Raw genomic sequence first — 12341 nt, 5'->3', positions numbered from 1 at the left:
ACTTAGGCAGGAATGGGAAACTGTTTCAGAGACTTTTCCTTGGAAAATCATTCTTTTTCTCTTTTCTTTGCTTATTTACGATTCTTATGCATTAAAGAAAAATTGCCAAGATTTCAATAAATAAGCAATGAGGACTGCAGATTAGGTTAGAGAATTGAGGTGGGTCATTCTTTCTGGCAATTTCAAACTATTTTTGTCACCTAGACTTGCTTATTCTCACATGTGCCACTAGAGGCTGTACTTCGCTTTTGTAAAGAAATTGGCACCTTGTACCAGTCTTGGAGAAACTGGGTCTAGGGCCTAAATCTTTTAATTTTAGCCTGAAAGCTTTTGGGAGATGTTTCCCACACAGGTGACTTGACTCATGCATCCAGAGTTGTTTTAGTTTATTTCTTCCTTTTGATATCTGTAGCATAGTATTTGTAAGTGTTTGATGGAATTTACAGAGGGAATTTGTGGAATTCTTGTCATGTGAAATTAATGTCAAGAGCACATGACATGTAAGTAATTTGTCCTATTTCTTGCCATTTTGGCATTACTTATTCAGTAAGACTTGGAAAGAACTTACTCAGTGCCTGACACACAGTAAGCATTTGATAAAAACTAGCTTTAATTATTATTTTAATTTTAAATTTACAGGAAGGCAAATTTACATTCAACAACTTTAATGACTTTTTATAAAATTTAGTCTAATTTTTAAATAGTACCTAAAATATCCTGTTTTGGGCATTATTATTTAATTTATGTGGCAGAATTGTAGAAAAATGTATTTTTATGATGCCTATTGTGGGCAGTAATATATTCTCACCACTTCTTATGAACATTGTTGGTTTTAAGCAGAGCTATTTTTTAAGTCTTTACTGATACTAATGGTCGTAAAATCTGTTCAAGTGGATGGTATACTTCCACATGTGTGAGTATCATTAAGAAAACTGAATCTCTTGTGAGTCTTTTATAAAATGAGGCTGTGTGTTTGCCCAAAATATATGTATAAATATAAGTGTTTTAGAAATGTATGACATGCATAGAAGCTGTGGTCATTGCCAAATAAAGAATACATGGATTAGTATGAGCCATTCTACTGTGCCAGTAGGTAAGTACTCCCTCTCCATCACTGTACAAGGTGTTTAATTAAACACTACAGCAACCTGCCCTTGTACTACTGGGGGCTTATTACTCACCTACCCTCCTAAATCATCAAAGCTTGGAGAAGATGTTTATTTGAAAATCTGTTTGGAAGCCCCTGGAGAGTGGGGTGTGGTGGTTAAGGAGAGCAGAGGTTGAGAAGAGAGTATGGGCTTATGTCAGAGCTGTGGGTTGGAGGTTAGTAGGAGGGAAGGAAGAACAGTAGCTTATAGCACACTCATGGGGTGGAGTTTGTAGGAACAAGTGGTTCCATTTGACAATTGAAGCATTTTGGAAACACCCAGATCTTGGCGTTTAAGTACTGGTCACATGCTTGCAATTAGAGTTCATGCAAAGTTTTGTTTTTCCTCAGCCTCTAAGTAGGCACCACTGTTCTGCAGTCTTAAAATAGCCAGAGTAAAACAGAGCTGCTTTATATTATCTTCCTTGCTTATTCTTTTGATTCTGTCACTCACTTTCCCTATTTTCCCATGCTTGGAACTCTATCCTTTTGCTAGAAATACCTGTTTATTTGAAGGAAGGTGCTATTAAGTTAGGAATTATTTTAAAAACAAAAAAATGTGTGTTTTAGAGTTCAAAGATAATGAAGTAGGAGATGGGGAAGCAAAAGAAAGACTTGGTTTATATTTAAATCTAAAACTTGGAAAATTGTGATCTGATTTTACATTGGCCCATTGTTTGGTTTGTATTATTTTGAGTAACTTAAAAGAAGAAGAGTCATGTTTATGTTTCATATTAACTAATACAGCTTTTCAATCTTCTCAACATTTCTCATTTGGGTTTTTCTCCATTGGGATTTTTCTCACCACTTTTATAAGCCACAGAATCTCTGCTTCTATCAGTTTTTACAACTTAACATTTTAGTATTTAAGTATTACATTTAAAGAATTTAAATCAGTTCATAGCAATTAAATATAACTTCTTTTTGGATAAAGTTTTATGAAATCATGTTTGCATAATCATTTTTCTTTAGTTGTTTCTTGGTGAAATATACTTATTGCTTATGATATGTCTCAAGTTATTGTGGATGATAACTTTTTGGAAGTAGTTTGCCAGCACTTTGTTCACATAGTAAAATTATATCATTGCAAAGAATCTTTGGCTCAAACAAGATGAGAAGAAAAATGAACTTTTGCTTTCCATGTTGATACATCTTCATGAACCTGAAATGGTGATGTTTTAAATAAATTGTTTCGTTATTAGTCTCCACAAAGGGAAAATAAACAAAATAGCAAGCTTTTAATATATTTTTAGCATAGTATGTCAGACATGCTATAGTTTACTCACTATCCTCCTTATAACCTGTATTTGCATATTGCTCTTCTTTGCCTCTTTAAAGTTTAGTTTTATTTTTAGGCCCCAATTCAAGGCTTTCTCCATTAATATATATTACTTTAGAGAAGAGTCAGATCATAACTAACTGCTGTTGTCTACTGTTTTCTTTTGATGATTAATACAGGCCTCTGGGATTTGCAATACATTACTATAGAGCTAAGTCATAAATACGGAAAAAAGTAAGAGGTCTGTAGAGTAGTAGGGTTTTTAGCATGTCTTATTGTCCTTTGTATCACTCCTTGCACACCGCACAGTGCCAGACATGGTAAGTGCTTTCTGAGTGCTTTGTGAATTCAAGTAAGATTAAAACATAATTATATTTTGGAAATATTATGGTCCTTTAAATGCGTGCATCCATACAAATGAGTCCATAAAAAGATTTCGGAATGACTGCTATAAGAATAACAATTTGATTTGTTTAAAAAAAAAAAAAAAAAACAATTTGATTTGTTTAGACATGCTATATTAAAGACTGCTTTTAGTTTCTTAAAGACTTTTTCTTTGGAGATCATAAGGATCTCTTTTAAGGCTTATTACTATTCCCAGTTGGAGATAAACACACACACGCACACACACACACACATACGTATACCCTTGGAATAAAATTTGGAATTTTTTTTAAAAGGAAAAAAATTCTCATGTTTTTCTACCATACAGAGATAATCACTGTTACCATTTTATTTCCTGACAGAAATGGGCAGCTTTCGCCATTTTTTTAAAAAGCAATTGTGATCATACTCTTTCCACTTAAAATTAAAAGACATTTTTTTATACTACAAATTCTTTCTTTGTAAGTATCCCCTTCAGTAGTTTTCACTGTAGCCCATTAGAGCTCCTTAATTGAGCAGGCATGGAAAGGTGATGGTGAAATGCCTGTTTCCCTCCTTCTTTAAACACTGGGAAAGAGATAAGTAAATATACATTAGTTCCTTTTAAAAAAAAATATTTATTAATGAGAGACACAGAGAGAGAGAGACATAGGCAGAGAGAGAAGCAGGCTCCCTGCAGGAAGCCCAATGTGAGACTCGATCCCAGAACCCCAGGATCACACCCTGAGCCAAAGGCAGACGCTCAACCACTGAACCACCCAGATGTCCCTACCCATTGGTTCCTGATCTTTAAGTGTCAGTGACAGTGACAGGCTGACCAGCCTTTTGGCTTACATTGGGTTTGAAGATATCCAGGCACAGAGTGGTAAAGTAGTTGATTACCATGGAGCTATAAATATGTGATACTGTACTCATCTGTAGTTTTTTGAAGCATAAAGCAGACTATATTTTGGAAAGTGAAAAGTGCTGATCTTCTATCTTAATATTTTGAACCACATAGATAACGTGTAGTTTTGTGTATCTCATACACTAGTTGAATAGTCCTGATAAACCTATGAACTGCCTGTACCAATTATAAGAAAAATAGGAATTAATATATTTCTTAAATTAACTTGTGTGCTTTGGTTTTAAGAATAACTTCTAGGTAATCATTTTATCTTAGGCTAAATAATAAGTAATTGAAGAGATACATTCTTTGTAAACTTCCCTGTATTGTGCTATGTTGCTTTCTAGATGTTATGAGGAAGGACATGGAAAAGTACGTATTTTGCCCTCAAAAAAGTTATAGTTTATAAAAGAGTATTAATTTCATTAATTTCCTACCTATGTAGTTTCTCAGGAGGATAATTTGGTATGCTAATTTGTTTTTTTAAAAAGTGGTTATGGGATGCCTGGATGGCTCAGCGGTTGAGTGTCTGCCTTCGGCCCAGGGCATGATCCTGGAGTCCCAGGATCGAGTCCCACATCATGCTCCCTGCATGGAGCCTGCTTCTCCCTCTGCCTGTGTCTCTGCCCCACTCTCTCTCTGTCTCTCATGAATAAATAAATAAAATCTTAAAAAAAAAAGTAGTTATATTGGGTGATGTTGAAAGAGAACATTTTATTTTGTGTGTTGCTACATTTTTCACCATTTGATTCATATTCCAAAGGTTTATTCAAAGTATATTCTGTATCTTGAGTCAGTGAATTGCATGCTACCATACCTTCTGGCAAAAGATAGCACATTATAGATACTTTCCACAGCTTACAGACCCTGTGTAATGGTTCTCTTCTTTGTTTGAACTCTAGACTAGTGGTAGACATTTGGGGGACATCACCTGTGATTGAGGAACACTAAGGGCACTGAATGTGCTTGGTGCTGTGGAAAGACATTAACAACAATGAACATCTTTTGAAAGCTTACCATGTGCCAGGCACTATGCTGTGTGCTTTACCTATTATGTTCTCATAATCATATAATTCATGAGGTTGACACTGTTACTGTGTCCATTTTACAAATGAAGAACCTGAGACTTAGGTCAAGTAGATTGTTCAAAGCAGTATTCAAAGGCTTGTATGGCCTTCACAGTGGTGATAGAAAGATACTTTTGGTGCTAGCATGGCTGATCTGAAGTCTTATAAATAATTAGGAAAAACAGGCCTTTGTTTGGAGAACTGATATGACAGCTCTATATCTAGGATCTATTCTATAATAAGACTTACTCTCTGTCATCAGAGTGCTCAGTGGCTCTTTAGAAGAGGCTGTACACTTGGTACCCATAAATAAAAGCTAGGTTGTAACTATATCAGTTAAATTGCAGGGCCAGTAAATGCTGTAGATGTAGCATTATTGGAAAGATAACTTTGTGAGAGGTGGTCAGGAAAAGTTGTTTAGAATTTATGGATTTACACAGGCAGGGAGAGAATTAAGGGCAGGAAAATACCATATTAACGAAGGTTTAAAAAACATAAAGAGATATAATAGGATTGTGATTGTAGATAAAGCAGGGGCATTATGGCAGTAGATTGGGAAGGCTGGTGGGGACTGCATCATGAAGAGCCTTGAATTCCAAACAAAGGAGTTTGGATTTCTTCACTAGGCTTTGGAAAGCAATGGAAGGTTTAGGAGTAATTATTTGTATATGGATTAGGATCTACATTTCTGTTCTTTAGAAGGGATACCTGCCTAGAATATTATTTTCTCTCCATGACTTTAGGTCTAGAATTGTCAGTACCTGTTTCTGAAATCTACCTGTCAAAAGCAGTAAGGAAAAGAAAGAAGTTAATGGAGTAGGAAATAACTCCCTTAGAGGCTTTGTGGTGGTTATTTTTTGGTTTTTGTTTTAATTTCCCTTCTCTACTTATTCATAGAATACTGGCAAATCTGCAGGTTTTCTAGAGAAATAATTTGAGAGACTTTTATTAATTTTGAGTCTCGTCCTTCCTGTATCCCATTCTGAAATCTTGAATGCTGACTCCTTATTGTAATAGGACAGTGTTTATTGTATTTCGTTCCAGTGCCTCGGTCACCCTCTTTGGATGTAAGGCATTCCCACGATATTTGTAAGGCTTTCTTGTCTTTTCAAAGGTCACTCTGTTTACTCTGTCCTACTTTATACAGTCATGCGGTGAAACTGAGGCCTGCTTCATGGATTGGCTTTGTACCCATCCTAAGATAACTATTGCGGTTACACTCACTATCGACCAGTTTCTTGTAGGCAGTCACCCTTTTATGCCTTTTCACAAACAACATCTGCTTGAGCATTGGCTTAGGCAACAAGGTTGTAATTAAAATTAGTAAATTGCTGCTGAAAATAAAGGTTTGCTGGCTTTGTAAAACAAACAAACAAACAAACAAAAAACCCACTGTTTTCCTTTTGACAAACACATTTGTTTTTATTTATGCCATCCTCTACATCTATTATAATTATGTAGGTGATTCTTGTTCAGATATGATAAAGGAGGCTCTGACAACAAGTGCACAACAAAACATCTGGCTGAACTTGGTTATACCAGTTAGTGTATATAGGATGAACATGTTTTATTAAAAAGGCCCAAATTAATGGAACTTTAATATACATCCAATTGACCTCAAATCTTACTATTATTAATAACAAACTATTGCCTTTAAAATAAAAGAATTTGGGTTTGGTGTTTTGTTTTGTTCTGCATTTTGAGTGGCCCTTTGAACAATTCTGATTTCCTTCATAAAGATGATGATGATGCTTTAACCAGCCCTGGGACAACCATTTATGTGTGGAAAAGGTAATTGTGTTGAAGGGGGATGGAGATGGTACTGAGAAACTATGAAAAGCATAGGAATTAAATTCATAGGCTTCTTTGGACATTTTGGAATCCTGAAAAGAGTTATAATCATGTGCTTAAGTATAATGTTTTTCAATTTCACTAAATGACAATGACTAGATTCTTCCAATATCATGGGAAACTTAGAGCCAGAATTAAATGAAAAGTAAAATTGAATCTAATAACTCTTGGTTGTATCATAGAGCTTTTAAAATATATAGTATCTCTTTGCTCTATTACTATGATAACTAAATGACTTTTTCCCAGTCCTAAATTTTGAGTTCTAAGTGATAACGCTCTTGCCTCCTGACACTTTAACTTGCTGCTTGCTTTCTATAGGCGCACTTATGTTGGCAGTATGCCTGGTCGTATAATCAATGGCTTGAAGACTGTTGGGGTTAACAACCCAGTGTTCCTGTTAGATGAGGTTGACAAACTAGGAAAAAGTCTACAGGGTGATCCCGCAGCAGCTCTCCTTGAGGTAAGTATTTAGAAACTTCCCTGTGTTCATACTTGAAGAGTATGGATGGAAGCAGTATACAGTGATGTGGGTTTAGTCATGGGGAAAGTGTGATACAGACTAAAATCTGAAGCAGATTAAAACTTAAAATATCTTAGAGATTTCTTTCTTTTTCTAATAATTCACTCGTTTCTTTTGTTGTTATTTTTATCAAATACTTTAAATTTTATACATGCTTTTTGTTTAAAGACCAGTAGTTCTATAAGGTTATTACAAAAAACAGGAAGCAAATCTTTTTCTCAATAGGGTCCTCGATGTCCATTTCTACATGTTGACCTCTTTAACTTTTAGTTGATTAGTCCATTCTCAAAATAGCATGACCATATTGCCGCTTCTTGATTATACAATTTCTGGCATCATCTGTTGATTCTCCTCTATAAGAGAGGAGGATTTCACTTACTTTCTTCCCTTCACCCCCACTATATCATTCTTCTACCCCTAATCCCCTGATCTGAATTGCATCCTGATTCGGTTAAGGCATTGTCAAATACTTATGTTATTATAAGTATGTAAGTTCTTTTCACAGCTGAGCCATAGTTACCATGTGGTAAACTATGATCACTTTTCTTTTCCTGTCCTTCCTTTGTTTTGTTGCACGTATTTTAAAAAAAAACTTTGTGGAGCTAATAATCGTCTTGTTTATTTTGCTTACTTCCAGTAGTTGTCTAAGTCTTGAACTTTGAAGACTTGTAGACACTGTGGGGGGCCTGAGTGGCACAGTTGATTAAGCATCCAACTCAGGTCATGATCTCAGGGTGGTGAGATTGAGCCCCACATCAGGCTCTGTGCTCAATGCAGAGTTGGCTTGAGATTCTCTCTCTCTCCTGCCCCTCTCCTCTGCTCCGGAGTATGTGGTAGACATTTGGGGGACATCACCTGTCCTCTCGCTCTCTCTCTTTCTCACTTTCACTTTCACTTTCTCTGTCAAACAAAATCTTTAAAAAAAAAAAAAAAAGACTTGGAGACACCTTAAGCATTGGTCAGTTTTATCTCTTTCATGCCTCCAGCCTGAGCTACATTTCCGCATCTGGTACCCAGCTGCCTTACTAGGGTCTCCCTTCATCTCCCACCATGTTGGATTTCCTGTTTTCTGTATTCCATGTCTTCCTCATTCTTGGCTTTATTCTCTCACTTTCTTGGTGTTAATCTTCTAATAGCTTCCTGAGAAAGCTTGCATGGGTGGGAAATGTTTTTAGAAATGCGTATCTGAAAGTGTCTTTACGTTTCCCTCATGCTTGATTGGTGGTTTGCATTCTGGTTGAACATCTTTTTCCTGCAATATTTTGAAGACATTGCTCCATTGTTTTCCATTTTCCTATGTTGCTGTTGATTAGACTGAAGCCTTCAGGACTGTCTGTTGTAACTTGTTTTACTCTGAAAACTTTCAGGATGTACTCTTTTATCCCAGTGTTCTAAAATTTTACAGTAATCTGCCTTGGGATGGGTCTCTTTTCATTTTTGCTGATGCTTTCAAGATTCTTTGAATTGGAAAATCCTGTCCTTTATTTCTTTAAAATTTTCTTGACTTCTTTTGATGATGACTTTTTCTTCATTTTGGGGGAACTCCTATTAATTGCATGTGGGATCTTTAATTTTCTTACCTTTTCTGTTACTCTTCTTTCTTTTTTTTTTTTTTGCTATTACTTTTAATGAAGACTTCCTTAGCTTTATCTGTTGATCCTTCTATAATTTTTTGTTTCAAAGAACTTTTTCTTAAATTCCCTGTTGATTCTTTTTTATAGTATCTTGCTCATTACATAGATGTAATATGTCCTCTTTGTGAAAGATACTGATAGATTTTTTTACCTTTCCTTTATGCTGCTTTTATCTATTATATATTTTTCTGTTTTAGAGTCCTCCTTTAGATATCATAATTTTTGCTTGTTCATTCGTGTTTATTTATTTATTTATTTTTTAAAGATTTTATTTTATATATTCATGAGAGACAGAGAGGCAGAGACACAGGCAGAGGGAGAAGCAGGCTCCGTGCAAGGAGCCCGATGTGGGACTCTGTCCTAGGAATCCAGGATTATGCCCTGAGCCAAAGGCAGATGCTCAACCGCTGAGCCACCCAGGCATCCCTCATTCGTGTTTAATAGTGAAGAACAGAAATGCTGGTTGGAAGCTGTGCACATCTGAGTTTCACAACAGGATCAGCTGGGCTGTTTGGTGGAGGAACCTCTTTAGATCAGTAATTTCGGTCTTTTGAGGTTGGGCAGATTTCTCAGAGGACTCCATAAGTCCCTTGCCTTTAGAGTGGAGGCTGGGTTGCCAACTTCCAGGGAACCAAGCAAGGGGGAGAAGGGTAAGGACGGTGACTGTCACTGCATTCAGCATTCCAGATGTATGCGTTTATCTGAACTGTTACTTTCAGGAGAGTACATACTCTCTTTAGTTGTGCACAGGGTCACTGGAGGAAAATAAGCTCTGGTATTTTGCTGGGTTGGGGGAAGGGATTTGGGACCTGACTACTTCATAAACTTACTTTGACCAGTCCTCATTTTACTACCTCTACCCCCTGCTCCCCAACCCTTACCGTGGTTTAAATAAAATATTTTATTCAAACTGATTTGTAAAATTGAGGGGAAACTTGATTTGTGAAAGTTTCTTTTGTTTTGTTTTTTCTTATTTCCTTGCTTTGATTTCCCTTTGGCTTCCTGTTCCTTTTCTGCTTTTGTAATCTTCTTAGAACAGGATGACCTTGGAACATGTGTCTTGTAAGAAGCAGGGTAACTATACATTCTGATTTGCCTAGTACAATCCCATTTTATGCCTAATTATTAATTGCACTCTCTTTTAGTCTCAGAAGTGGGTCCTGTTGGGACAGTAAAAAGTACTGTTGCCATACTTAAAAGCTACAGAACTTGGAGATACAGAGTTTCATTTGGTTTTCCCTATTATTGTGGTAAGACAGAAAATTCTGACTCAGTAACTGCTTTACTCATCAGTACAGTAAAATAGTGAACATTATTGAAGAGTTTAGTGGTTTCTTAGATGATAACATTAGACTTTCAGTTTAATCAACATTGGGGCATTTTTCAGATAATCTGACAGATTCTCTCATTAGACAGTTACAGTTACTCTGTTGAAAAGAATTTGAGAATCCTTGATACTTCAGTTTCTCAACATGCTGAGTGGGAGTCCTGAAACAAATCCACCAGAGAGCTTCACAAGCAATAGTCGATGATTAAGCCCCCTGTCTGTCATACAGTATATTTTAGGTCTTCACGTAGTGCTTTGTCCTGTTTCAGTAAGATTTGTTGAACTGAGTCAATCTTTGATAACAAGCATCTGGCATAATGATATTTTCTTGTCTGATGTAGAAGTTGGAATTCACTTTTTGGCAGTTGATTTATTAATATTGCAAATAAAAGTATTAAAGCCTCAAATGATACCTCAAAGTAAATGCTACCTGGGGCAACATACTTATCACTATAGTTTAACTATGAATAGCATCAGTTCCTATAGTCTAGGGTTCTATACAGTGAAGCAAAGCACATATATAGAAGAAATGAGTATTTTGGTACCTGACTTCCTTCTCCTCCCCACCTGCTCCTGTGCTGGGTTAAAAAAAAAAACAAAAACTCTTAAACCTATCGGTTGTTGAAATAATTAAATGTGATACAGTAAAAGTGCTCTGGAAACTGTAAAATACTCTATGATGTTATGTTAATATCCACTGACATTTCTTCTGTGTCCATTTTGAAAGCCACTTGCTGTTTCATTGCCTTTAGGCCTACCTAAATGAAAAAAGGAACAAATTACTCAGCACCTTGTACTTAAAGTAGAAAATTACTAAGAGTCTAGAATATCCAAAAGTATGTTTTTTTAATCCTTCCATATAGAAAGCCTGCTTTTAATGAAATTACTTCTAGATATGATTTATAAAATATAGTTATACAAGATTATTTTATAGCTAATTTAGATTAAAACAATATATATTAAATTAACATAATGTAGATACAGAGTGGTTACTCCAAGCAAGCTAAAGAATTATACTTGTACTGCCTATAGATTCTCCTCATCTTCATATTTATTTATGAAGGAGATGCCTATTTCCAGTTACTATTGTCAACAAAGGAATATTTACCCAAAATTTAGACAGCCTTTTAGGAAAATTTATTGGAAGAATATAAAAACATATTCAACTAATGGATTAAAAAAAATATTGGTAGACAGTAGAAGTTGGATAAGTCTGTTGAGTAGTATTAAAATGTGAGATACAAGGAAAGTCTTTTTATGTAATTACTAGACTCAACAAAATTATAGAATTCTTATCAGGTACATACAGTCATATTTATAATTGATGGAAGATTCAGACTTTGTTATAAAATGTAAGTGCACTTCTGAAATACACTTTTGTGTGAATGGGCTAACAAAATACGTGGCTACTTTACCAATTTTCTATATAAGCAGTATTTACAGTTCTGAATAATGTATGATATCCCCAAAGTAGAGAAGTCACTAATGTAGACATAGTAAACTTTTTTTTAACTGAAGTTCTTTTTTAATTAGAATTCGAGCCTTTTAGTAATTAGATGGGGTTATGTATATTTACTACTTGAGTATAACAGACATGGGATATTCTAATCTAAGCTCTACAATTATTGTCAAAGAAAGTCAAAGGAGAGAGATTTGGGAATCATCTCATCCAGCTCCATCCTTTTATTAATGAAAAATTTGTAGTTCTGGATGCTACCTTAATTTTTTTTATCTCATCACGTGCTTTATTTACAATATAAATTCTAAGATCCAGCAGAGTAAAAAATGTCTTAATACTGATGTTATGAAAGAGGTGTTTGTGAAGACACATTTTTCCCCTTTCATTTCTTCTCTGCTATCTCTGATTAAGAGGGATCCTGTAATTGAGTGATCAAACTAAGCTACATTAGGGAAACAAGGACCTGCTAATCATTACTTCTCAGTGCTGGCAAACCCTGTACCAGTGCGCAGGGTGTAACTTGCAGGTTACACAAAAATGTCTTCATGTCTTTGTTACCACTTTTCTTTATATACCCTGTTCCCAATTTTTGTCTTCTTTACCCTGTTACCTACCCACTTTCCCCCAGCACACATACAGGCACAATCTGCCACCTGAATGTCCATTACTCTCTCTCCCTTAGCTATATTCTCAACAAAAATTGCTGTTTCTCATTTCTACCCTGTTTAGCCACTCCCATTATTAGAGTTTGGTAGTGATCAAGTTGTGTGGTTAAATTTACATGAAA

The 12341-nt window shown here is 35.5% G+C and overlaps 1 protein-coding gene and 1 long non-coding RNA gene across 5 annotated transcripts in view; one reads left to right on the top strand and one right to left on the bottom strand.

Annotated features, from left to right (window-relative positions):
* Positions 1-12341, top strand: part of LONP2 (lon peptidase 2, peroxisomal) — a 94066-nt gene that overhangs the window by 27574 nt on the left and 54151 nt on the right. For all 3 annotated transcript variants that reach the window (XM_038531106.1, XM_038531105.1, XM_038531107.1), the window contains exon 8: positions 6933-7074. In XM_038531106.1, the coding sequence (XP_038387034.1) occupies positions 6933-7074 (142 nt within the window). The remainder of the gene's footprint in view (positions 1-6932; positions 7075-12341) is intronic.
* LOC102154057 overlaps positions 10313-12341 on the bottom strand; it is a 34600-nt gene continuing 32571 nt past the window's right edge. Inside the window, exon 4 of one of the 2 annotated variants that reach the window (XR_005355832.1) lies at positions 10313-10853. This is a non-coding gene — a long non-coding RNA (uncharacterized LOC102154057). The remainder of the gene's footprint in view (positions 10854-12341) is intronic. The other variant, XR_005355831.1, reaches the window with a different exon arrangement.

The sequence above is a fragment of the Canis lupus genome, chromosome 2 (assembly GCF_011100685.1).
Source record: "Canis lupus familiaris isolate Mischka breed German Shepherd chromosome 2, alternate assembly UU_Cfam_GSD_1.0, whole genome shotgun sequence".
NCBI lineage: Eukaryota > Metazoa > Chordata > Mammalia > Carnivora > Canidae > Canis > Canis lupus.
This window is presented reverse-complemented; position numbering and strand designations above follow the sequence as displayed.